At 35.4% G+C, this 26,056-nt stretch overlaps 1 protein-coding gene across 2 annotated transcripts in view; it reads right to left on the minus strand.

Annotated features, from left to right (window-relative positions):
- Window positions 1-595: 595 nt before the first annotated feature.
- The window catches only part of OVCH2 (ovochymase 2), a 43,264-nt gene continuing 17,803 nt past the window's right edge, over window positions 596-26,056 (minus strand). The window contains exons 13-21 of one of the 2 annotated variants that reach the window (XM_074272389.1): window positions 20,870-20,963; window positions 19,380-19,559; window positions 18,962-19,042; window positions 17,390-17,576; window positions 13,177-13,246; window positions 6,827-7,022; window positions 5,886-6,037; window positions 5,350-5,515; window positions 596-867 (exon numbers count right to left, since the gene is read on the minus strand). In XM_074272389.1, coding sequence (XP_074128490.1) covers window positions 848-867; window positions 5,350-5,515; window positions 5,886-6,037; window positions 6,827-7,022; window positions 13,177-13,246; window positions 17,390-17,576; window positions 18,962-19,042; window positions 19,380-19,559; window positions 20,870-20,963 — 1,146 coding nt within the window. In that variant the 3' untranslated portion in view covers window positions 596-847. The remainder of the gene's footprint in view (window positions 868-5,349; window positions 5,516-5,885; window positions 6,038-6,826; window positions 7,023-13,176; window positions 13,247-17,389; window positions 17,577-18,961; window positions 19,043-19,379; window positions 19,560-20,869; window positions 20,964-26,056) is intronic. The other variant, XM_074272390.1, reaches the window with a different exon arrangement.

Here is a 26,056-nt window from a genome sequence, read left to right on the forward strand (position 1 = left end):
AGACTTGCCTGCTATACCAGAGGTTCTTAACATTTGGTCTATGGATCTGAGCTTTTTTACATTTTAATAATTTTATTTCCATATAATTAGTTTCTTTTGTAATTTTATGCTTTGTATTTTATGTGTTTCCCCTAAGAAAGGATACATAGACTTCACTAGACTAACAAAAAGCTTCATGATACAAAAAAAAGCAAAAAGCTCTGCACTAGTGATGATGTATCTCTTATTATAAATTTTATCATTTGAAATTACCTAGCATTGATTGGCATAGCATAGTGAGAAACTAATTCAATTTTTCCTGATCAGTGAATCACAGACTTGTTCTCAATTCCAGACATAGAATATTAATTCTCTGGAGCTGTTAACTTGCTGATGAAATCTTATTTGAAACCTGGTAAGTCAGTCCAGCACCAACAGCAGTAGCTTCACCAGTGAAATTCATCATCCCTTTTTGAAGAAGTTTCCCCAGCTTTTCATCAGACATTTATTATAAGCAATTTGTCTGATCTGAAGGCTTAGGAATACAGTGTGTGTACACCTTAAAGATAACAGAACCAAAAACAAATACCTTGGAAGTTTAAAGTAAAAATAATATAAATCCAAAAGGAAAATCTTTATTGAAATTATGCAATGCACATATGAAGTACAGCTACAAGGATACTCAGCCTCTGAGCACAAAGACAAACATCATCAGTCTTTCATGAATGTGCACACCTAAAAACCATCAAAGGGAAGAGAAATAAAGAAGATATGCTCCTGATTTCCAAGGTTTTATGTTTTTCACAACCTACCCTGGCCATCACTTCAGAGGATGTTCTAGCCAGAGTCTCTTCCAGAAGCAATTTTGTCAGTTACCTAATTCACTTCCTTTAAAAAAAAAAAAAAGCAAAAAGAAATAAATATTCAGAGAGGCTACATCACACAGTAAAGAGAATACCGAACTTGAAATTGGGAAAATCTGGATTCAAACTTCATCTTTGATACTTGGTGATTGTGTGAAAATGAGTGTCTAACTTAATTCTTGAGTTTGTATAATTAGGTTCCTTCCATCCCTAGATCTATTAACCCTTCATCCATTCAGCAAACATTGATTAAGCTCTTATAGTGTCAAGTACAGTGTAAAAGAGATACAAAGTGAAGATCAAATGGAGATCAATCTCTACCTTCATGGAACTTAATACCCTAATAGGATGCTGAACATCATACAAGGATAACAATAATTCCTAGTTATTCATATTAAATACACGAGCAATGATTAAAACAAGTGACCATTTGAGGTACCAAGTGGAAAATCATTACTAACAGAGGATGGTCAGGAAAGGCTTCTTTGAGGAAGTGCCATTTTGTTTAATTTTTAAAGGAATTCACTAGGTGAAGGCAGATACCTCTTCCCTCCTGGCATTCTTTAAGTACTATTTGAAATCTGTCACAGGAAGACTTTCCCAACCTTTCTTAATTCTAGTGCGCTACATAACTCTTAACAAGAGACTAGGGGACCTTTTGGGCTAAATTCATATGGACTCAACACCATGCCAAGTTTCCTGATGCTAGCATAGAAAAAATCTTTGATCTAAGATAATAGAATTAGAGTTACAGGAGAATAAAAAGTCCAATTTCTTGATTTTTATAGAATTGGAAACTGAAACTCAGAGAAATTAAATAATTTGCCCACAGCTACATAGCTAGTCAGTTTAGAGACAAGATTTAAATTCAAGTCCCCTTGGTAGCAAGGGCAAAATATTAGCCATTATCAGGACAATACTTTGGCCATTATACCATGCTGTTTATTCCCGTCTTATCAGATATGCTCATATAATGAGATGAAGGCTTATTGTGCTACACAAAGTTCCACCAGTGAATGTCATTCTTATGTTATAAAATCAGACAACAGATACATCCCTGAAATATCTTCCAGACAGTGGCTTTAAAAATATCCATATGTGACCTGAAATGGGATCACTACAATTCAGAATACATCATACTATCATGGGCCAATTTGACCATTGTCAAAGGTCAAGGACAAGTACAGTACCTAATTCTACTGTATAAATATAGTATAGTATCAAAGATTTTTGATTTTTAGTTAACTCTTTTTAATTACTTATTAGTGAGTTCCTAATCTTCTGTGGAATGCCCTCTAGATTTTTCCCATAAACTCTGGCCCTCTAACACTATCTTTGCCAAAAGTCCATGTACTTTAACTAGACAGATGGATGGATAGATTGATATCTAAATAGACAAAATATGTTTCTATATCTAAATATCTGTAGAAATTGTTCACAAAAGATATTTTTGTAAAACTCAAGACTTATTGCAAATCTGTTACAAAATTCAGTCCTATTCAAAATCAAGTCTATAACATAAATGGTTAAGAATATAGATCATTTCTGGGTTCAATCCTCCTCTTCATTTATAATTCTTTTCATATGCAATGTCTATAATCATGCATCCACCTCAACAGATAGGCTGTGTTCTGGTTCTAGCCCCCAGTGAAGTTTCATCATGTTTTATAAAAATTCAAGTCAGGAGCTCCTAGGATATAATACTAATTGATATTTGCATTCCCAAGGAGTCCTACTACATTTTCATTGTGACTCATGCTCATTCTCAATCCATTTAGTCTATCTGGCTTTAAAATAAATCCAGGTAATATTATCAGAAACTAATAGAAGGGATGTCTCTAAAACTTATAGTATAAAGTCAAAGTGATGCGTCACAGATGATATATCAACTACAGAGTAACCCATTTTCTGCTTATAGTTATGAAAAATCAAAAATACATCAGTGAAGTCAAGACAAATTAAGTCAGAAAGTCAGTGAAGATATCATTTAAAAATGCTTAAATGTTGCCAATCTAGAAAGTTGAAAATAGCATCAATAGTATTCAAATCTACTGTGGAAGGTTATCTCACATCCATCGCTAACCCTAAGTTTCACAAGATCATACTTCCCCAATTAATCCAGTTTACAAATATTTCCCCCCCCCAAAAAAATTGGCTGCTATACCACTTCTCTCATCACTCACACCTGGCTTCTACCACTATTCTAAGACCCAAAGAACAAGGTTGTTCATCCCTGAGATGGAAGTGGTCAGGTAAATTGCTTTCTTCATATTTATGGAAAAGCCTAGAGGGCATTCCACAGAAGATTGGGAAGTGAATATACAGTTTTCACTGGTCATGATAATTTAGTGGGTAACTCTACTCATGGGGCAGAAAATTCCCATAGATGAGAGCTTTCCCTAATCCTAGCGCAGTAGAGCTTCTAAACATCATATAAATCCAGATTCCTTGTTGATATTTGGTATCCTTTGTCCTTCCTTGTTTCTATTAATCCTGGAAAACTCAAAGATTGAGTTTAATTCAGACTGAGAGGGTCCCTGCTTGAGAAATTACATAAACCCATATCCCATTCAATAAGGAGACAGTTGTCCTGTCAAGACAAACAGCACTTTGTCAAACCTGTCACACTGAGTACCCCCAATACATCCTTCTGAATTTCCCACTGCCCTCTTAGCATCGCCTGACAAAGGAGAGAAGTTATTTCATACTGCTTCTAAAAGGTCCTACCTTCTAGTCACCACATGTTCAGGACTTCTGATGGAAAGACACTTTCTATTTGCTTACCATTTTCCTAGAAATGTGAATCCTTGATGTCCCAAAGTCTATCAAAAACCCTCCATTAGTTTTTCCATCCCTGATGACCTAAAGCATCTTTGCTGTGAAGGTGAACATAAAAGGGAATTTCTTCTGTCTTTCTAAGTTTCTCTCTCCAGTCTCTAAACTAGGAATTCCTATCTCAACCTTTACTGGGTTCTATTCCCTGTCATGCTTGTTCTGATTCCAAATCTCTGTCATTTTTCATCTATTTCTCTAATTTGTCACTGAGTTGTATTGTTATTAATTAGCCTTGCTAAATGTTGTGATCTCATATCCTTTGCTAATCAATCCTGAAGATCTTTACTTGAAGAGCTCCTAAATCACACTCAGCACTGGGTCTTCCCAGCCAAAAACAGCTTGTAGCTGCCAAGTGAAAACACATGTCTATGTTTTCAATTAATGGCCTTTAAACCTATCTCATCTATATTCCTCTGGATGTACCCAAAGATCATAAGAAACTCAGATTGATTATTCCATAACAAGAAACTTCCTTTATCTATTACCATTGAAATCTAGTCTTAATCATTCATGTTCTCTCCAAACACACACACACACACACACACACACACACACACACACACACCCCAACAAAGGCTATTTGTATTAGATTAGTGACAAACTGGAATGGTTGCATCTTAAAGACATATTCATGTTAGCCATAAAAAAAACAGTTTTTTTCACCCATCTCTGGGGAAAATGAGGGAAGAAACTATAGCAGAGATATGATTGCACCCTTTCAAATTGACTAAAATATTAAAGGGGGAAATGCCAAATATTGGAGAGGATGTGGAAAATTTGGGACAATATACTCTGATGCTGGAATCATGAATTGAACCAACCATGTTGGAGAGCAATCTGGAATTATGCTCAAATTATAAAACTGTCTATTCCCTTTGACTCAGTAATATCACTAGTAGGTCTGTTTCCCAAATAGGTCCCACAAAAGGTTAAAGAACCTTTACTTACTAAAATATATAGCATCTCCCTTTCCAGTGGCAAAAACCCTAGAAATTGGGAGGATGCTCATTAGTTGGGGGACGGATAGTAAGTTCTGGTATATGATTTTTATGCAATATTACTGGGCTGTAAGAAATAATGAGCTGTTTGATTTTAGAAACACATGGAAAAATTTGCATGAAATAATGAAAAACTAAGCAGAATCAAGAGATTTCAGTATACAATAACAGGTCACACGAACCAGGTATACCAGAAGATAGGATAGGGACCCAGAAGCCTGCAACTGAATCCCAGAGGTGATTTGACTTTTGACTTCTGCACTTTCCTACATACCAGTCTGAGAATTTCACAAGAGAGTGTTAAATTATATAGCAGTACTGAAGGAAAAAGAAGCCCAACTTAAATGAATTATTCTCTCCAAACTCAGGTGCGTTTGGAGCCTTCAAAACACATCCACTTATGTGTGACCCTACATGTGCTCTTTAACCATCCCATGTATTGCCAATAAAAACAAGGAGTGAAAGGGCACTACAAGTATATAGTTTGCCTGCAACAAAATGCATTCTGTGCTTGGAGCCAATATATACCATGCTGTTCAGAGATAGGATGTTTAGTCAAGCTTTCATTTTGCTGTTCAGAGGTTAGCTAGGGGTTGAAATTAATACTTTCCTCTGATAGGGAATCTAGATAGTGCCAATATAAGGGGAAAAAATGATTTCCTCTTCATACATACCAGTATCATTAATATGCTGTTTGATCCAGTCAGTGAAAACAGTGACACTAGTGTAGACACCTGGGTAATTAACCCTTCCACAGCCAAAGCCCCAGCTGGTTATCCCAAAAAGGGCATAAAGACCTGAATCTTCAAGAGAGCAAACCAAGGGACCACCTGAGTCACCCTAAGTATATGAAAGGGAAAAAATGTTAAATAATAAGGATGAGTAGCTTAAGGAATTAAAAGGTCATAGGTGATCTTATTCCAATATGTCTTATTGAATCTAAAGGCACACATTAAAAAAGGCTCTTTCAGTTTTATCTCATTTCCCGTTTCTTCAGAATTCCCAACCAAAAAAAAAAAGAATTAGTGCAAGATCATCTCCTTTCTTTCAGCTGTCTTCCCACCCCCCCCCAATACTTTGAAATGGAAATTTTCTAAGAGTTCTCTGTGCCCTTGGAGGAAGAATTCTTTCGAAAAAGCTCAGCTATCCAAAATTAATAAACAGATAGATTGGGTGTGTGGTTCGAGAACTGAATATGACATGAGCTTACTGAGCAAGAATCCTTGTCTCCTTTAGAAGGGAACCCAGCACAGAACATCCTCTGGGATACCCCCACAGAGAGATTTTGATAATATTTTTGACACACATCAGAATCAAGGATAGGAACCTCAAGTTGCTGTAGTTTGTTGGATTTTTCTCCATCTGAAAAGTAAAACATTTTGGGTTTTTTTTTTGTTTTGTTTTGTTTTTTTGTTTTTTTTTTGGTTAAAGACCAAAAATGCTACCCCTACCACTGTGGCCTCTAGAACTTGGTCCTAACATAATCCACTCAATGACCCAGACTGAGTTCATTTAAGTTCCCATCATCCCTCTGGTCTTTACACAGCAGCTCCAATTCCCTCTTCAAGGACCAGGAAATTTACCTTTTTCCACTACAATCTCTACTTCTCACTACCTCTTATCTCTTTATCCAATCTGCTCTTACAAGATTCTTCTGCCTAGCCAACCTAAATCTTCCCCCTTTCCCTGTTCAGCACTCATTAAGACAATATCTCTCCCAGTTCCATATGTTACCAGATGATCAAAACTCCCCTCTGAATGATCCATTCAATATTCTGGGAAAAGACAATCAAAAAATTGGTAAGGGCCAGAAAAAAACTGGCGGTCCCATGCCATAAGCACAACTCCATCTATAGTTATTTTAAGAAAACTAGAGACACAGCTCGGGGCCTTAAGAGGAGTATTTTAAAGGAAAAGCAATTGTCCTTGCCCACAAACTACTTCAGTTAGAGACAAAACACTGAACTAAATGGACACAGAGTGGTCGGGCAGGAAGGAGTATTTGTGGTTGTACATGGTTCATACTGGCATGAGCAGAAACGAACAGCATGGCCATGGTTCAAAGACTGATGATGTTAGGTGGACAATAGCTAGATCCCCATGAAGCCGTTCTACATGTAGATAAAATAGAAGAAAAGATTTCATACAGACCTAGATTATCAATCCCCCATCCAGTGACCACACACATGCTGGATGATGGTATCTCTTGACCTTTCTCAGGAAGACACACTGGATGAACATAGTGATTGAACTGAAATGGTTCAGTCATTTGCAAGAGAGCAATATCATAGTCCATTGTGGTTTTGTCAAAGGCTGGATGAATCAAAATGTGCTTTATTGATCTTTTCTAGGAAGAGGAAAAAAGAAAAATGAGAAAGCTTCCAACGTAATGGACCCAACAACAAGCTACTGCTAACTCAGTACTTAACTGAAGTTCAGACATACAAATGTTGAAGCAACATAACCATCCTACTGCAAAACTCCAACTGATAGAATTGAGTGTGTTTGACTATTTTTTCATCATTTTTTGATCCATAATCTTGATTCCATCAATATGTAGAAACTTTTGAGAATCCTCTAACAGTATAAATTAACAATTGATCATTGTAAATATAGAATCGGAAGAAGAGATCATTTAGTCCAAGCCCACTTTTTACAAGAAAAGAAACTGGGACGCATAGGTTAACTGACTTTTTTTTAACTCACACAATTGATGAATATGGTCACATGGGAATGTGTCACAGTATCTGATTTTTAAGTCAAGATTCTAACCACTACACATACTGTCTCTCAGCAAGGCTTCTATCATCACTAACAGGCTAGGGACTGGAATGTTGATTTCATGATTGTAGGAAACTACCACACAAGGAAATTCCTCTACCCCGAAAATGGGCACCTTCTATGCAAGTAACTTGTCTAGAACCAAATGATCAAGATGTGTCAGAAGCAGAATTTCAACCAGTCTTCCTGGCTCCTGCTGTAACTTTCTACCCACTGTCTACCTGTCATATCATCACTAATATGAGAATTCAATACCTAAAATCTATTGCATGAAGTTAGTACTATCTCTAAAGTTCAAAGAGAAGATTCAATAGAAGATGATAACTGCGGCTAAAACATGTCCACTTCTGTCTCTTGCCACATGTCAGCACTAAATGCATTCAAGTTGCATGGTACCCAGATAGTATTAATCTGTGAGGTATTTGAGAAATATTCCTTTTCAGGGCTAAGATTTTAGGGACAGAGACACAGGAATTATACCACTGTGAAGAAAAGTTTCTGGGAGTTGAGAGCCAAGGCATAATAGAGCCAGTGAGCAAATCTTGTTTATCCATATAAATTTGAACAGTAAAATCATCAAAAACTCCTATAGCACTCCCAGATCCCTGAGTAGCAACCTGTTGTGAGTCAGATTGGCTGCATCCTATAAGTGCTCTAATGGAAAATGAGATTTCATAAAAGATACTGAATTTCTGGGTTATCTCTTTTCCAGTTCAAAGATCAAAGGCATTTTTCTTTAGCATTCTAAGAAATGCAATGGCCAGCCATGACAATTGAAATCTCTCATTTCTTTTATATCATGCCCCAATCCAGACTTGTGATGTTTCCCATTATTCTTTTCCCCCTTTTTATTTTATTTTTTCCCAATTACATGTAAAAGCAATTTTAATATCCATTTAATATCTGTTTAAGCTCCAAATTCTCTCTCTCCCTTCCTTTCCTCCTCATTGAACAGACCAACAATTTGATACAGGTTAAACCTGTGCAGTCATTAAAAAAAAATTCCATATTAGTTATGTCATAAAAGAAAACAAACCAAAACAAAGAAAATTAAAGAAAGTTTTAAAAATATAAATATATATAACATATTCAGACTCCCTCAGTTCTCTCTTTCTAGGTGGATAGCATTTTTTACCATAAGTACTTTGGATCATTCTATGGATGAGAATTCCTAAGTCATTCACAGTTGATCATCAAATAATATTGCTGTTACTGGCTACCATATTCTCATAATTCTGCTCATTGTTAATGTTCATATATGTCTTTCTAGGTTTTTCTAAGAACATCTTACTTGTCATTTCTTATAACACAACATCATAATCATATATTACTTGTTCAACTATTCTCCAATTAATAGGCATCCCCTCAATTTCCAAATTTTTGCCACCACAAAAAAGCTACTTTAAATATTTTTATGTATAGAAGTCCTAATACTTTTTTGTTTTTATTTCTTTGGATACAGGTCTACTATGTATTACTGGATCAAAAGCTATATATAGTTTTATAGTCCTTTGGGCACAGTTCTTAATCAGTTTACAACTCTACCAACACTGAATTAATGTCTAATTTTCCACATCACCTCCAACATTAGTAATTTTCTTTTTCTATCATATTAGTCAATCTGATAGGTGTGAGGTGATACTCAGAGTTGTTTTTATTTGCATCTCTCTAACCAATAGTGACTTAGAGCACTTTTCCATAGGAGTATAGATAGCTTTGATTGCTTCATCAGAAAACTGCCTATTCATATCTTTTGATCTTTTGTCAATTGGGGAATGACTTGCATTTGTATAAATTGACTCACTTTTTTATATGTTTAAGAAATGAGACCTTTATCAGAGAGACTTGCGTATTTTTGATTATTAATTGTATATTAATTGATAATTCCTATATCTTGTTTTTTCCCATTTATCCTCCTCTTTCTCTCCTTTTATCCAGTTCACCCTCACAAGTGTTTTGTTTCTGGTTGCCATATTTCCCAATTCCATGCTCTCTTTTATCAGCCTCTGCCCCTTCTCTTAATCTTTTCCCCTTCTACCTTGCTGTAAGGTAATATATATTTCTATACCCAACTGAGTGTGTCTGTTATTCCCAATCTAAGACAATTCCAATGAGAGTAACATTTAAGCACTCCATCCTTCCCCTATCTTCCCCTCCACTGTAAAAACTTTTTCTTACCTTTTTTCTATAATAGATATTAGGGCAATTAGAAGGAGCATTTAGGGTTAGAATGCTCCTTCTAACTGCCCTAATAATGATAAAGTTCTCAGGAGTTATAAATATCATCTTTCCATGTTAAAACTATAAACAAACTCTCTACATTTAGAAAGTTTTATAATTTTTCTATCATAAATATTATTTATAAAAGGTTCTGTTCTGAACAAATGTCACTGATTAGTATTATTATACTCATCTTGCTTGATGTGACAACCTTATGTGGTGGGTCCAAAAAGATAGTCATTGTCTTTTTACAGAAAAGGAAATTGAGGCTTGGATAGATTATATGAAATAACTATGTCTAATAAATATTCAAAGTATGAAAAAGATAATTTCTTGAAATATGATATGTAGTTACTTTTTTAATCATGGTTTTCAAGTAGTATAATAATTCTTAAATTATATCTCTTTGTGACGAGCTTGGTTGTTTTTCCAATAAAATATTTCACATCTTCTATTTTTTCATTCTTTTGATTTTGTTTTATTGTTTCTTAAGATCTCATAGAGTCATTAGCTTGCACTAGCCCAATTCTATTTTTTAAGGAATTATTTTCTTTTCTGAGCTTTTGTACTTCTTGGGCCAAATATAATGATAAATTTTGAAGGGGATTTGAAAAAACCTGAGACATTAATGCATTGTTAGTGGAGTCATGAAATGACATTCTGGAGAGCAATTTGAAATTATGTCCAAAGAACTATAAAATGATGAATACCCTTTGATCCACAAGTATCATTACTGGGTCTACATCCCAAAGAGATCATAAAAGGGGGAAAGGACTCACATGTGCAAAAAAGTTTTCAATAGCTCTTTTTAATAGTGACAAGGAATTGGAAATTGAGTGGCTGCCCATCAGTTGGACAATGGCTTAATAAGTTATGGCATATGAATGTAATGCAATATTATTGTTCTATAAGAAATGATGATCAGGCTGATTTCAGAAAAGTCTGGTACTTACATGAAGTGACACTGAGGGAAGTGAACACAAGTAAGGGGACACTGTACATAGTAACAATAAGATTATGTGATTTAATTCTGCCTCTTAAAAATTCCTCAGTATCTCTACTATTGTTTCTTTTTCCTACATTATAGCTATTCTTAAAATTGAAGCTCCTAACCTTTGTTCTTCATGGGTCAAAAAGCCTATGGATCTCATTTCAGAATATTTTTAAATAAATAAAATAAAATAAACCTAGAATTACAAAGGAAACTAAGTATATTGAAATATAGTTATCAAAATATTGTTTAAAAACAAGTTCATGGACTCAAAATTAAAAATTTCTGTTCTATGGTATCTAGAGTGCGTGCGTGCGTGCGTGTGTGTGTGTGTGTGTGTGTACAGTTTTGTCTCTCCTTCCTTTCTAATTTAAGGCCCTTTGGTTAAATTTATAAGACTCCAGGAAAATACATTTAGTTCTCCTTAGAGATGCTACATCTCTGAACAAGAACTTGTCTTGTTTGTATATTAAATTATAATCCAGAAAACCATATCCCATTCTCAGATCCCAATAACCTATTTACTTCCCAGGTCTTATCATTCCCTTTTCATGCTGCAGTACTCTGAAAGAACAAATTTAAAAAGGACCCATCTCATATAAACCAGCAATAATTATATTGCTTCTCCCACCTAAGGAACTTGTGCCACTGTCCAGTGCCTTATCTGTGGCCTTTGTATTTCACTGTCTCTCTTTCATAGATCTTTTCTGTGATTTTTCCCTGGTTTGGTTATTCTCTGCAACATTGGACTGGGTGGTTGAAGACACTTCCATAGTGATTCAAGAGTACCAGTTCTTGTAAGATTAGGACCTTCATATAAACTACTAGATATATGAGATCTGTACTATCCTAGAATCCTGGATTCTATGTATATTCTTCCCTAATAAGACCAACCCCTTTCTTACTCTTCTGAGTGATCATTAACAACGTATTATTGGATCCATTACTATGTCTGCAGATGGATTGATTCAACAAATATGTATTGAATGTCCATACTATAGAAAACACTTTACAAGGCTTTGAGAAAGTTAAAGACAAAACAATCCCTGCCCTCAAGAAACTTCAACCCTATCAGGGAGATATAATACAAATGCTAAGACATAAACACAAAGTAGCTTCAAATGAAAAGGGAGCATCAGGAAAAGCTCCAGGTAGCAAATAACCCATCATCTGTACTTTGGAAGATCAGTTTCCTTATCTGAAGATCAGTTTCAGATAAGGAGCACCACCTGTGCCTGTAGATACTAGAAATAATTATTAGACTGAAATGAATTAAAAGAGTGACCTTGACAGCCAATCTTTCAGATTCTCGTTTAACCTTCTTTTGAATATCTTCATCAATACAGCATCTTCTCAGCCCACACTGCTGATATCCACTGTCACTACACAGAACACCCAAACCATCAACAACCTTGTCTATTTGACAGAACTACCCTATTTATGTCACAGTCAAAAACTTCTAAATTGAGTTTTAAATGATTCATAGTTTTCCACAAAGGGGCTCCTTAATTCTATTTGTACAGCTTAATTTGTACAGGACAACCTCCTCTAATTTTTCAATAATAGATCCTCTCCCTTGTCCAATTTAGTCTTATATAATCATTCAAAGCTAATTTTCAAATGCCAATTTGCTCTGGGCTAAGAAGTGTTTTCCTGGCATTACTCTAATATGGTGGTAGCTTCAAATGGGAACTATGGGGATGTAGCCAGAAATACTGTACTATATGTAACCGATATTTCATATATCCAAGGCTCAGTCCTACTAAGCGACATATCATGAGCATCATTTTGAGCAATTTCTGTGTATCATCAAATTCATCCCCTTTTCTAGGTGCGAACAGAGTCAGGACCTGGGAAGAGTTACACAGGTTCCACGGTGCTAACCCTGATTTTTCCACATTGGGAGGTCAATATGGGACATCTAGGACAATCTGGCTCATTCAATCTATGAGACAAGATGGGGAAAGAGTTATGATTGATGCTCAAAGAACTGGTGTCTTACTAGAGCCAGTTTCCAATGACTACTGTTAGGAGAGACTTCAGGAAAATAGACACATTGATCTTTGTTGGGGGATCTGTGGAGAAGTACAGCCGTCCTGGAAAGCAAGTTTTAATGCCCAGAAAAGCCACTATACTGTCATTCCTTTTGACCTAGTAATACTATCATTAAGCCTAAATTTGAGGGAGATCAGAAAAAGAACCAAAAGTTTCATATGTAAAATGTGTGTGTGTGTGTGTGTGTGTGTGTGTGTGGCCATTCTTTTGTGTGTGTGGTGGCAAAGAAGTAGAAACTAAAGGATTTTCCATCAATTAGAAAATGGCTAAACAAAGTACAATATTTGAAAAGAACAAAACATTATTGAGCTATGACAAAGAAAGAAAATAGTGGAAGAGAAACCCAGAAAGATCTGTATGAACTGATGCAAAGTAAAGTGAGAAGAGAAAAAATTTTATAGTAAAATAAAATTGTAAAAATGATTTCTTTTTTAAAGACAAGATTTTGTCCTACCTGTTGGTTGTTTCGCTCAGTCAGATCATGGATTCCAGCAATTACCATCCACACAGGCACATGCTGCTTCCTAGACAAAAGGAAAGAGAAAATTTTAGAGGATTTTTCACTTATAGCCTCTCTGCTAAAACAGACTATGTCAGAAATAAAAATTCACATGATTCCCTGTGTCCTACGATACAATGGCCAAGTTCATGCATAACCTAACCTAGAGGAGTACCCTATACACAATCATAACTGGAATTTCTGTAGCACCTTAAATCTTGTGAAATGCTTAGTTCACAATAATTCTATTAGAAAGGAGTGAGAGTTCCATTATCCCCATTTTATATATAAGAAAACAGAACTTTAGGGTGGTTAAGTGATTTATCAAGTTCCCACAATTTAAAAATATATTCAAACTGGAACTCAGATATATCATTCAACTGTAAGATAGATTCTCAATGGATGTTTCTTGAATTACTAAATCTCATATCAAAAAGAAAGAAAAGACTGAAAAGAAACAAGCCTTAAGGACTTTTCTGACTTGTAATATGATAGATAGTTTGTGTTTTATAACTTTAATTTTCAAGGAAATTTTTATTCATTATTCATTCCAACCATAATTTGATAATACCCTGTTCATTTTATAAATGAAGGAAGTAGGCAACTAGACAGCACCAGTCCCAGGAAAAAAAGGACTTCAAATCAGGCCTTAGACACTAAACATCGGGCAAGCCACTGCACAGTGAATAATTGCAGTATGAATATTGTTATCTGTGTATACATAAATATGCATTTTTTGCCTTTATATTCCCAACACTTAACACAGTGTCTGGCACATAAAAGATAATAAATGCTTGCTAAGTGAATATTGCACTAAATTGATGATCACAAAATGGATGACAATCTTCTGTGTTCTACTATTATTTTTCCTTTTTTAAAAATTTCTTTATTGAATTAAATATAAAATAAGAAAAAACAGAATAGAAAAAGAAAGACAGAAAAGGAAAAAAATTTAAAACATAGGCATATGCCCAACAGAACATCAGGAAGGATTCAAAGTATATAATAATAAATTTCCATTTCAAGGAAGAATATAATAGAAGAAATTATATTCATGAGTATTTGGGGGAAAGTACAACAAGTTTCTGTCTTTACTCTGCCATCTTAGTTCCACTTTTCTTATTTGCTTTTTAAAGTCTTTTATGAGTTCTATAAATTCTTTTTGGGCAAGTAGTCATTTAATGTTGCTCTGTAGGATAGAAGAAGTTTTTTTTTTACTTCAATATATCCTCCTCTGAAGAGATGAACCCTAAACTTTCCTATTCCCTAAGTTTCTATGGTCTTTTTCTTTGCTATCAGTTTTTTTTTTAAATAAAAACTATTAATATAAACACCTCTAATCTTGGGGTATAAAAGAGGTTGCCTCTAGCTTCACTTCAGCTCTCTCCTCTGATCTGGAACCCTAAACCAAAAGTTCCACTCTCCTGCAAGTGCCCGTAGCCAGCAGTGTCCTTGATCCATTCCTTCTGCAGTCATGGGGTGAGATGGCTTCTTCTCCCTCAGGACCTTATCACTACAGCACAGCTGGGCTTGGAGTTTCTTATCAGAAGAGATTCCCACAACCTTTTGGGACTCAGAGCCCCCCTCCCAAAGCTGTCCAGAAGTGAAAGCTCCTATGGTTCCAGCTAGGACTCCAACTAAACCCAGCTAGCCTCTGAGTTCCCCATTTGCTGGTTTTCTGGATCTAGAAATGTTTTCCCTTCATACTAATTAATCCTTTTCCTGGGATCTTTTTTGGGTCTTCTTGGGTTATCCCTAGTTTTTTTTGTTTGTTTTTCATTAGTCCATGTTCACCCGGAGGTGTGGGGGAAATCTGGAGGGCTTGAAATTTTCTAACCTACTGTTATTTTTTTTCTAATCCTACTGTTATTTTTCAAAGCATTAATAATTCAATAGAGCCCAAAAAGTACTCTTATGGTTATTCTGCAACAAAGGGTCTATCTTGAGTACATGTTAAGAGCATGTCTACTACAAATGTGACTATAGAGATAATCTTATTCAAATGATCTCACTAAGTATTAAAATCAGAGCCAAAGATCTCCTCTAGTGTTTGGGGGGAAGATATTATACAGCTCCCAAATAAAAAAATTCATTTTCTATAGATAATGAGGGTCTCCAAGTGAGTTCATACTGATTGTATCAAGGACTAAAACAATACATAGTTTCCTCATGAGAATAACCACCACTGAAAAAATTTATACACAGAGAAAAATCAAAGTGAGTGAAAGGCATATATTGCTGAGATTGCTGGATATATATTTGATTGCCAGTTCATTAGACAATTCCATCAGTACATATATCTCAGGTAGGCATTATAGACAATGAGAAGAGCCTAGAATAGAATAGGAAGAGATCAGGCAAGATCCCAATTTGAAAGATTATTTCATACTTCCAATGATCCCAAGCTCTTCACTACTTAGAAAAAATATTTAATATCAATAATTTCTCAGTGATGTGATATGGATACAAATCACAGAATATAATGATCTCAGAATATTGGATTTGCAGGTGCCTCAAAAGACAATGGAAAGTCAAATGGAAGTTGTAAATAGGTTGCTGAGGATTTGAGAGGCATAAAACATATCATCAATAAAATGAATGGCCAAAAAAGGAAGTGGGCCAGCCATGTAATAAGAGTGAGAAATTATACAGAAACAGCCTAACTGTAGCACTACTTAGCCAGAAAATACTAAAAACAAAACAAAACAAAAAAAAAAAAAAAACAGAAAGCTGTCAATGCATTAGCTACATCCATCCACTAGCAGGGGATTATGGGAAGACATAGATGTGATTTGCATAAGATGAGTTCCATTGCCACATCACTTATTGTCTATTGGGCATTTCCAACTGGATTTCCCATAAACCATTCAAATTCAGCATTTGAATGAAACAGATTTCATTATCTTTTCCCAAAATTCTCTCTTCTAAAGTACTTTATTTTTATAAATGGATAACTATCCTTCCACTTATCCAGGTTTTCTACTTAGAATCATCTTCGAATCATCCATCTCCCTCACCACTCATATCTAATCAGTTGCCAAGTTATGTCAATTCTGCGTGCACTTCTCTCCATGGAGACTGCCAGCACCTTAGTTCAAGCCTTCATCCCCTTTCACCTGGACTTCAAATAATTTCCTCCCTGGAGTTTCTCACTTTTTCAATCTATTCTCCACATAAATTTCTGAGGAATCCTCTTGCCTTTAGTTTCAAATACAAACTCCTCTTTGAGACATTTAAAGCCCACTATATTCTTGCTTCAGCTTACTTTCCAGGCTTTTATTTTTGTATCTTCAGCACCCAACACAATGCCTGGGACACTGGAGACATTTAATAAATGCTTTGATGAGATTAGTTTTGTATCTGTATCAGTGGAAGGGATACTGACCTGGATGAGACCACTAATATATTTAAAATGAAAATGAAATAGCTAATAAGACATGTGTATGTTTTCCTAATACCATCCTAAAGCCAAATCTCATCAGCATGCCCACATCCTAGGAAATGTTTATAGGAAATATGAAATTCCAGAGGTAATATAGTAATATAGTAAGGAGCTTGCATTTCTATAGCATTTTAAAGGACATTATATGCATTATTTCACTTGATCCTTGTGAAATTTAAGTTAGGGATAGAAAATCTTTCTATCCTAAATGTAAAAATGAGGATATGGAGACTCAAACATGTTTAGGATTGATGCGAGATCACATAGGGTCAAGCTGGTATTCAAACACAAATCTCCTAACTTTTTTCCACTATCCCAAGTAATCACTCAACATTATTTTCCAATATCTTTCTCCATACATCTGTCAGGCCTTCATTTAGAACTCTATTTGTGTCTAAAATCTCTTGTATGACCTTCACATGTTATTCTCTAATTCTTTCATGTTGATGAGATTTATCTTCCTGGAAGCAAAAAGCGGCAGAGGTAAATAAAGGGGACTTCTCAGTCAGAGAAGAAAGTTGCTACAACTCTTTTGATAAGCCCATATGAGCAAGAAGGAAACAGAGAGATCCACAAGAAAGAGCAAAAAAAGACATTATAAGATGAAGCTGTTGGCCTAAGTAGTTGTCAGGGCTATCATGATTAGGAAGAATGAAGGATTCTTGGAAGACTGAGGGTTAAAGATAAATTCAACATAAATCTACCAGACCTTCCCATTGTACTTACTTATCATTAAAACAATGGGCAGCTGTGACCACCCAGCTCTTCCCAATCACTGTTCCCCCACAGAGATGTTCTGCAGCAATCTGCAGGCTGACCTGCCAAGGCCAAGATCTGGCTGCTGCTGGCTGTCCTCCCACAATCCTGCTGAAGAGAAACCTGGGAGGCTTGGATGCTACTCCACAATGGTCACCTAGGAAGAGGGGAATAGAAGGATAGCAAAATTGTCCATTGACATCAATTACCGCCAGACTACAATATATGGAACCCTTTCCTGAAAGCCAGGGATAAAGAATAAGGTAACCTCTGTACTCCAAACTGGAGTAAAATGGAAAAGATAAAAATGATATTCCAGAGGCATCCAGGTGATGCAGTGGATAGAGCACTGCTCTAGAATCAGGAGGACCTGAGTTAAAATCCAGCCTGAAACTCTTATTAGCTGTGTGACTCTGGTCAAATCACTTAGCCCTGAAGCCTCCAAAAAAAGATATTAAAAAATACAATATAAGACAAAAGTCAATGACCCCTATGCTCCTCCCTCATTTTCACTGTATCATGTCCCAAATCCTCTAGATCAGCAGTTCTTAGTCTAGTAGAAATGGATTTTCATTTTCACTAATCCTCTAACTAAAAATTAAAGTTTCCTTCAATTGTGAATTTTTTTTTAATTCTAAAAAAAAAGGTGCCTGCTGTCTTCAACAAACTGAAAAGAGGTTCATGACAGCAATAATAATAAAAATTAAACCTCTACTCTGGATTATTCCTTTCACATATTTCTCTTATCTCTTGTCATCATGTCTGTCATTTATCACTTATTACTTGGGCTATAGCTTTCTAACTAATCTCTTCTCTTCGCCTCTCTCCCCCTCCAACACAATCTCACTGCTAATAGATAAGTCTGAGAATTGTAGAATGTGTAGACAAGAAAGGGTGCTACAAATTATCTGGATTAGGGGTTCTTCAAAGTTTTATATCATGGACCTTTCTGGCAGCTGGGGAAGCTTGTCAATTCCTTTTCAGACTCATTTCTCTAAATAAATATAATACAATATATATTATTCCAAAGGAAACCAATTATATTGAAATTTTCATCAAAATATTTTTACGTTCGTATATTTCAAGTTAAGAACCCCTGATCTAGACCAGTTTGTTTGTTTTATAGAGGAAACTGAAAGGGGGAGAAATGATCATCCAAGATCACATATTGAAGAGCAGACCCTAACTCACTAGAACGAGATGTCCTGGCTTCCAGGCTAGTATATGCTACCTCAACTACATCATAATTCTGGGATCATAGATTCTCGAGGTTGGCCACATCCTCAAGAATCATCTTGTTCAGTCTTCACTTAATCAGGTATCTTCTATAATATCACAAACAAATATTCTTCTGGTTCTTCCACCTTAAGATTTCCAATGATGGGGAACTCACTACATCCCAAGAACTTCAGTCAATTTGAAATTCAGATTTATGATTTGACAGTGCAAGGTGCTCAGAATCCATAGTTCTAGTTCAGCTTTATTCCCAGTGGTTCTTTGTGTAGTTTATTGGACTCCTCAGAAGGTTTCCAAATAACTTACCTGCAACACTCAGGTCTATATCTGTGCCATGACCAGATGAAGGAAGCTCAAACTCATCCTCTGTGTCTGAGATATTTAAATCTGGGCAGAAACAGAACAATAAAATAATGCAGAAAAAGTAGTATGTCCTCTTTCCTGAACTTATAAAATAGAGCTTGGGGATTTGATAGGAAAAGGCCCCTAATAAGAATGTGATCTATGCTAGGATTGGAAAATCATTGCTATTTCAGATTTTTTAGTATTTTAATAGAATGATGTATGGATTTTCTTGGGTGAAGTACCATTGCTCAAGCACCAGAGCAATTAATGAGGAAAATAGGGTTTGGAAAGGGATTGGAAAAAGATGGAAGCTAGTTGAAGAAGATTAGAAGAAATTGGAACATAGCGGACTATGGATCAAGGGTTTGCTGTTATTTACCTGTTTCAAAGATGAAGTAGAAGGAGGCCTGGAATCCCCTGAAGACATGACTTTCATCTGCCTGGAAGCTGATTAGCATGACACTGGAGGAGCTCAGTACAGGTTGGGGCACAGCAAAGCCGCAGTACCGAGCTAGCCCAATCCCAGCCCAGGAAAGCCAGCAGCATTGTGCACCAGCCCCTCACCAGTGAGGAGGGGGACATCAGACATTAATAGCAAGAAAAAGAAAAGGGAAACTTTTCTCAAAAGCAGTTACTGGTTGGGGGGGGAGATTAATAAACTCATTTATACCTAGAGATATTTTTAGCAAGGAAAGAGGAAGTTTAAGTTATGTATAGTAAATATTATTTCTTTTAAATACATTTTAATCTTCTCCCTGTCCCCAACATGTTGATTGTAATTTAGTCACATAGATTGTTAGAAGTTTAAAAAAAAAAAAAAAAAAAAAAGACCTTAGGAGTCACCTGCTTCAAACCTTTGTTTTATAAATGAGGAAACTGACTTTCAGGAAGTAAATGGTACACTGAAGGTCACATACTGGCAAAGCCAGAACCCATACTCAGATCTTTTAGACTTCAACACACCACAAAGCATTTAAATAGTCCATTTCAAGGACCTAGTTTTGATTTTCTATAGCACCCTTCTAATATAAATATCACCTAAATGCATTCCACAGTACTATCGCTCACAATAGAAAGCATTGTAAGATGTGTAAAGTGTCCTACTTTATCTCAAAATGCCAGAGCCTTCCCTCTCTTAATTATCTCTAATTTATCCGTAACTTGTTTGTATATAAGTGCTTGTGTGTTGTATTAATTTATTAATTGAGAATAGGAGTTGTCTTTAGCCTTCCTAGTATCCCCAGCATTTAGTATACCTTAATAATACCCTAGCATACCCTAAATATTTCATGTTTATTGACTAATTAATCTTTATAATCTTCCTGACTTTTTGTCATTTAGGTAGTACTATTATACCTGTTTTACAAATGAGGGAACTGAGGCTGAGAGGTTAAGTGGCTTGAGCTAGTGCCAGGGACAGAATCTGAATTAATTCTAAATCTAAGTACAGGAGACTTTTCACCCTTCCATGGATATCCTTCTGCATGCTGAAGTTCTATTGAGATAGGAACCAAGGGAAGACAAAGAAGAAAATCCTCTTTGTTTATTTTTATCATTAACTGTTGTAAATATTAGGAATAAACAGAATCTTAGACCCTAGCCCAATTCCAGACACTTGCTTATTCTATAGATGGTAAACTGGGGTCCTCTTTTGACTTCTTTGTAAGTGCAACCATCCTCTCTGCCCTTCTCTCTAATCTACCTTTCATCCAAAGCAGGGATGTATGGCTGAAGAAATATGGGTGAGAAAAAGAATTATTCCAATTCTGGGCACTATTCTCTCCCCCAATTGCAAACTTTTATCTTTATCTATCATCAATCTTAAAACAAGTGGAAACAAAGGCTACCAAAGATAAAATAGACACTAACCTATTTCTTCTTTCCCTTCCACATCATCATATACTGTCACTGAATCAGAGAGGCATCCATCACTTTCTTCAAGCTCAAAGTTCTGAAATTCAAGCTGAAAAAATGTGAAATTACAAACAAAGCCAATATCATGGTTAGTTAATTTGCAAGTTAGACTGAAAGATGGAATTACATCGCCTCCCTGAGGCAAAATTTGCTAATAAGTGGAACAAACCCAATCCAAAAATATTCATTAAGTACCTACTATGTATATGTCTATAGGTATATGTCTATAATGACTAAATGACTATAAAAGACACTATACTGGATGAAGGAGGAAAGGAAAAGACAGAGAGAGGACCTGTGGCTTCACTTGAATAGGGAAATTTTAGATAGTAATGATAAGGGATGAGGATGATAGTGATGAAAGCTGGACTTTATAGGGCAATTTAAGGTTTGCAAAGCACTTTACAAATATTATTTCATTATGCTTATTATGATTGTATATGTATAACATCTCAGATAACTTGCTAATTTGGGGAGGAAAGAGAAGGAAAATGGAAATCAAAATCTTATAAAAGTAAATGTTGAAAGCTACATTTACTAGGTAATTGGAAAAAAAATAAAATACTATTAAGTGAAAAAACGTCATTTTGTTCTTACAATGATGAGAAGTAGATATTATTATTATTATTTCCATTTTACTGATGATGAAATGAGGTATAGAGAGATTAAATGATTTGCCCAGAATCACACAACAAATTTAAGAGTCTGAGATGGGATTTAAATTCAGGACTTCTAAATCCAACACTCTATCCTAATTGCCTACAATAATGAGGAAACTACTCTAATCGATAGAGGCTGGTACAAGGTATGCGATCTGTTGTGATTATTCAGTCATTTTCAGTTATATCCATATTTCATGACCCTTTTTGGGGTTTTCTTAGCAAAGGTATTTGAATGGTTTGCCATTTCCAACTCCAGCTCATTGTACAGATGAGAAATTGAAGCAAACAGGATTAAGGGACTTGGTGAGGGTCACACAGCTGGGGTTTCAATATTAAGTTCACAGAAATAGTGATTTAATAAACTCCATTTCCACTGATACCTGACATCCAAAAAGGAGGCAATTTAGAGTTTAATCTCTGGGAAAATCTGGATCGGTACAAGCCTCTTAGGCTCAGAAAGAAAACTTAGAGATCACCTAGTCTGAAAGAGTTCCTACATAATCAAGCTCAGTTTTGGATCTAGGACTTGTGGCTCCAAACTGCAGTCTTCTTTCTAGATACCATAATTTCACATTTATATGGATCTCCAGTGTAGGTAATTTTAAAACCATAGAGAAATATAATTCTAAAGTGTATGCTAGCAATCACCAAAATAGCTTCTTCTAAATGTAAGTTGACTATTTAAAAGTTTTTTATTTTAAAAAAAACCCTCAAAATAGTACATCTGGAAGGAACTTAATAGATGATTTCATCTGCTCAATCTTTTTTACATGTAAGGACACAGACTCATAGATATGAAATGACTTGCTTGAGGTCTTAGGGCCAGCAAGTAGCAGAAGTGGAATTTACACTAGGATCTTTTAAATTCCAGTCTACTGTTCTGTTAATTACACCATTCTGACATAACTATCTCTTAATCCTTTTAGGGAAAAGTCACTAGAATAGATCCATCATGTATTTAAACAGTTCAGTACTTCTGGGATGATCTTGTCCAACCCCCTCTTTTTACAGAGAATAAAACTGAGTCCTAGAAAGGGGATATCATTTGTCCAGGGACCCTCAATGGTGTCAATATTGTGATTTGCACCACAAGTGTTTCACCCCTTCTTGTAAGTGGGAGACTCTTTTCTCCCTGTGCTTCATTATCTTCACCTCACCAGTCCTTTGTTCTTTCCATTATGGAAGGTCATTTTCAAATGAAAATTGAAATAGATTTGCTTTCATCTTAAAGAGCTCCTCTTCATAATTCAAGTACCTTAATCTCTACTTAGGAAAAAAAGCTATGGATCAAATTATAAGTTGATCCTCATTCTCAATTAAAAATTCACAATTTTCATAAGTTTCTTTGGCATTAAAGCTGAAACAAAGAAGCCAATGGCTGGACAATGCTGGCAGTGACAGCTGCAGTATACAGTCAATGTCTCATCTCTGTTTCGTTCATTTAAATTCATGGTAATCCTTTGAAAAGTGTCATCCAATATTAAATTACAAATATCTATAGCAATCTATGTGGTTCAATAATCATGGAATCATAGACTCTTGGGGTTGGAATGGACTTTAAAATTCCACCCCCTCTACCTATTTTAATTATCCTTCTCTTGTATTGTTTGCTCTTAAAACACTAAACTGCTCCTCCATTGTGAATGTTCTGTTATATTTGTTATCTTACATGGAATCTTGCCTTACAGTTTTATCTGAGCATTTTCTTCCTGCCCTTCAAAATGCCTTTCAAATATTTCATTGATTCTCTAGGCACCTTGTCCCTGGTATTTCTAAAATACTCTCTTTTCCTTAGCTGACCAGCTAAATCTTCATCAAAATCATTTATGTTGTCATCTATTTTCTTCTGATGCTGAGATCTTCAACTGGAAGAAAAGTTGAAAACATCATCTATGCCCAGAAATATTTAACTTCCTACACAGGAATTTGTAGTCACACAAAACATTACCCACATTTCTTCTTGTTTCTATCATTTCTTTCCACAGTGAGTCAGCAGAAGGAGGTGGAAGAGGGTGTATTGGCTAAGCCTTGCAGATTTTTTTTCTTTTCTTTTTTTGCTGAGGCAATTGGAGTTAAGTGACTTGCTCAGGATCAAATAGCTAGGAAGTGTTAAGTTTTTGAAATCAGATTTGAACTCACGTTCTCCTGACTTCAGGGCTGGTGCTCTAGTCCTGCAGATTTTTAAGCCTGGTCTTTAATACTCATTCAAGGTAATAGCATATCTTCCAATTATCACTGTCAGGATTGAATAAGATTGCTACTCACAATAGAACAGGATAGATTACTAAAAATATTTTTCCCGGGTCACTAAGGATAATGTTTTGATGTAAAACAAAAAAAAATGCTACATATCACTATGAAGGATTCTTTGAAATGCAAATGAACTTCATTGAATCTTTTGCACAAGTAAATTCAATTCAAAAAATATTTATTAAGCATTTTTTAAAGTACTGTCATTAACCCTGGGAATAAAAAATAATAATAACAAAATGACCACTAATCTCTAGAAGCTAAACAGGCATTGTACAACATGTACAAATGTAATGGATTTTAGGAAAAAAAAAAAAAAAGAGAGAGAGAAGATTAGCAAATGGGAAGATTAGAGAAGATTATGTAGAAAATGTGACATGCAATCTTAGCTTTAGATGAAGATTCCAATTACAGGGAAAAGAAAGTTCATTTCAAGCATTTCAAACATCTTGTAGAAATGCACAAAGGTAGGAGACAGAATACCTTACTCAAGGAACTCTGATGATCAAGTTTAGCTGTAATGTACAATTCATTAAGAAAATGATGTGAGGGGCAGCTGGGTGGCGCAGTGAATAGAGCACTAGCCCTGAATTCAAGAGGACCCGAGTTCAAATTCGGTCTCAGACACTTAACACTTCCTGGCTGTGTGACCCTGGGCAAGTCACTCAACCTGAGCCTCAAAAAAAAAAAAAAAGAAAGAAAGAAAGAAAGAAAATGATGTAAAATAAAACTAGAGAAGTAAATAAGGAACATATTATAAAGGGCAAATGCCAGATCAAGGAGATGTCATTTTGTCTCAGAATGGAAGAATGAGCCACGGAAGGTTTTTGAGAAGTAATACGTTTAGATATGTTTCTTTAGGAGATTACTTCAGTAGCCCTGTAGATGGATTGAAAAAGGAAGAAACTGGAAGAAGTTGGAATGGAAGACCATTAAGGAAACATATATATATATATATATATATATATATATATATATATGATTTGAACTAAGGTGATATATAGGAAAATATAAAAAGGGAAGGATATACAAGAGATGCTGTTTATGCAAAATTGATAGAATTTAACCACTGGTTAAAGGGACAAGAAATAGTCAAGGATGACTAAAGTTTTGAACCCAAGTGATTGATAAGTTGGTGATCCCCTCAAAAGAAATAGGAAAGTTTGGGAAAGGAGTAGATGTATGAGGGAGGGTGTTGAGGTCCATTTTGATTTACTGAGATTGAGAATCCAATAGGACATTCAGCCAAGAAAAGAAGTACAGTTAGATTTCAGCAGAGACAGCATGTCTCTTGTATTGTTGTATTGCTAACAACAAAGTCACTCACAGTTCTACTCAATTATTCTAAGACTCAGTTTACTCACTTGTGAAATGGGGATAATTTGAGGTTCACTTGATTACCTAGCATTTAAAGCTATCATCAATCAGACTATACAACCTTTGTAGTGTTAAATCATTTTACTCCCTTTCACACATTTTCCTTGAACTACATTCCTGGTTGTTTCCAATATAAACTCTCCCATCCCTTTTCTCTGTTTCTTTGTATAAATAGTGCTCTCTGTCTTAAATGCACCATTTACCTCTACCTCATAGAATCCATAACTTCCTTCAAAGCACAGTGAAAGAGCCACCTTCTACTTGAGACCCTTTTTAAGCACTAGTACCACCACCATCTCATGCCAATTATTAGCACTCTTCCTCCACATACCAATTGGAAGGGAATCCACTGTGTGAGAAACTTTTATGGCATTGTACCCAGCCCTAAGTGTCTGAAAAACTAGACCTGTTGCTTAGAGAACAGATGTGTTTAATACTTAAATAAGGACCTAGAGTAAGCCTAATAGAAACCCAATGAGATCCAAAGATTGATGCAAGGAAAATGAAATGTTTTCTCCCACTATACATCTTAAGCAACCCATGTTTTATCTGAAATTTGTCTTTGTGTTGGCCAATAAAGTACTGTTTCCTTGGTCTTTTATTTGAGAATTCCATACAACATGTAAATTAGAGACACAGGGACAAGAATTGGAGTAAGCCATCCTTTGGGGGGTTTTTCCCTCTGCTGAATGACTTAATAAAGTTATTTCTAAATTATTTCATTTTAGGAATCTTTTGTTGTCAGGTAAAAACTCAACCATAACACTAAGAATCATTTGTCAATTGTTAAGTAATAAAAGAATATGAACAGTTTTCATAGAGTTTACAAACAATAATCAATCACACAAAATCA

Source organism: Sminthopsis crassicaudata, chromosome 6 (genome assembly GCF_048593235.1).
Source record: "Sminthopsis crassicaudata isolate SCR6 chromosome 6, ASM4859323v1, whole genome shotgun sequence".
Lineage (NCBI taxonomy): Eukaryota > Metazoa > Chordata > Mammalia > Dasyuromorphia > Dasyuridae > Sminthopsis > Sminthopsis crassicaudata.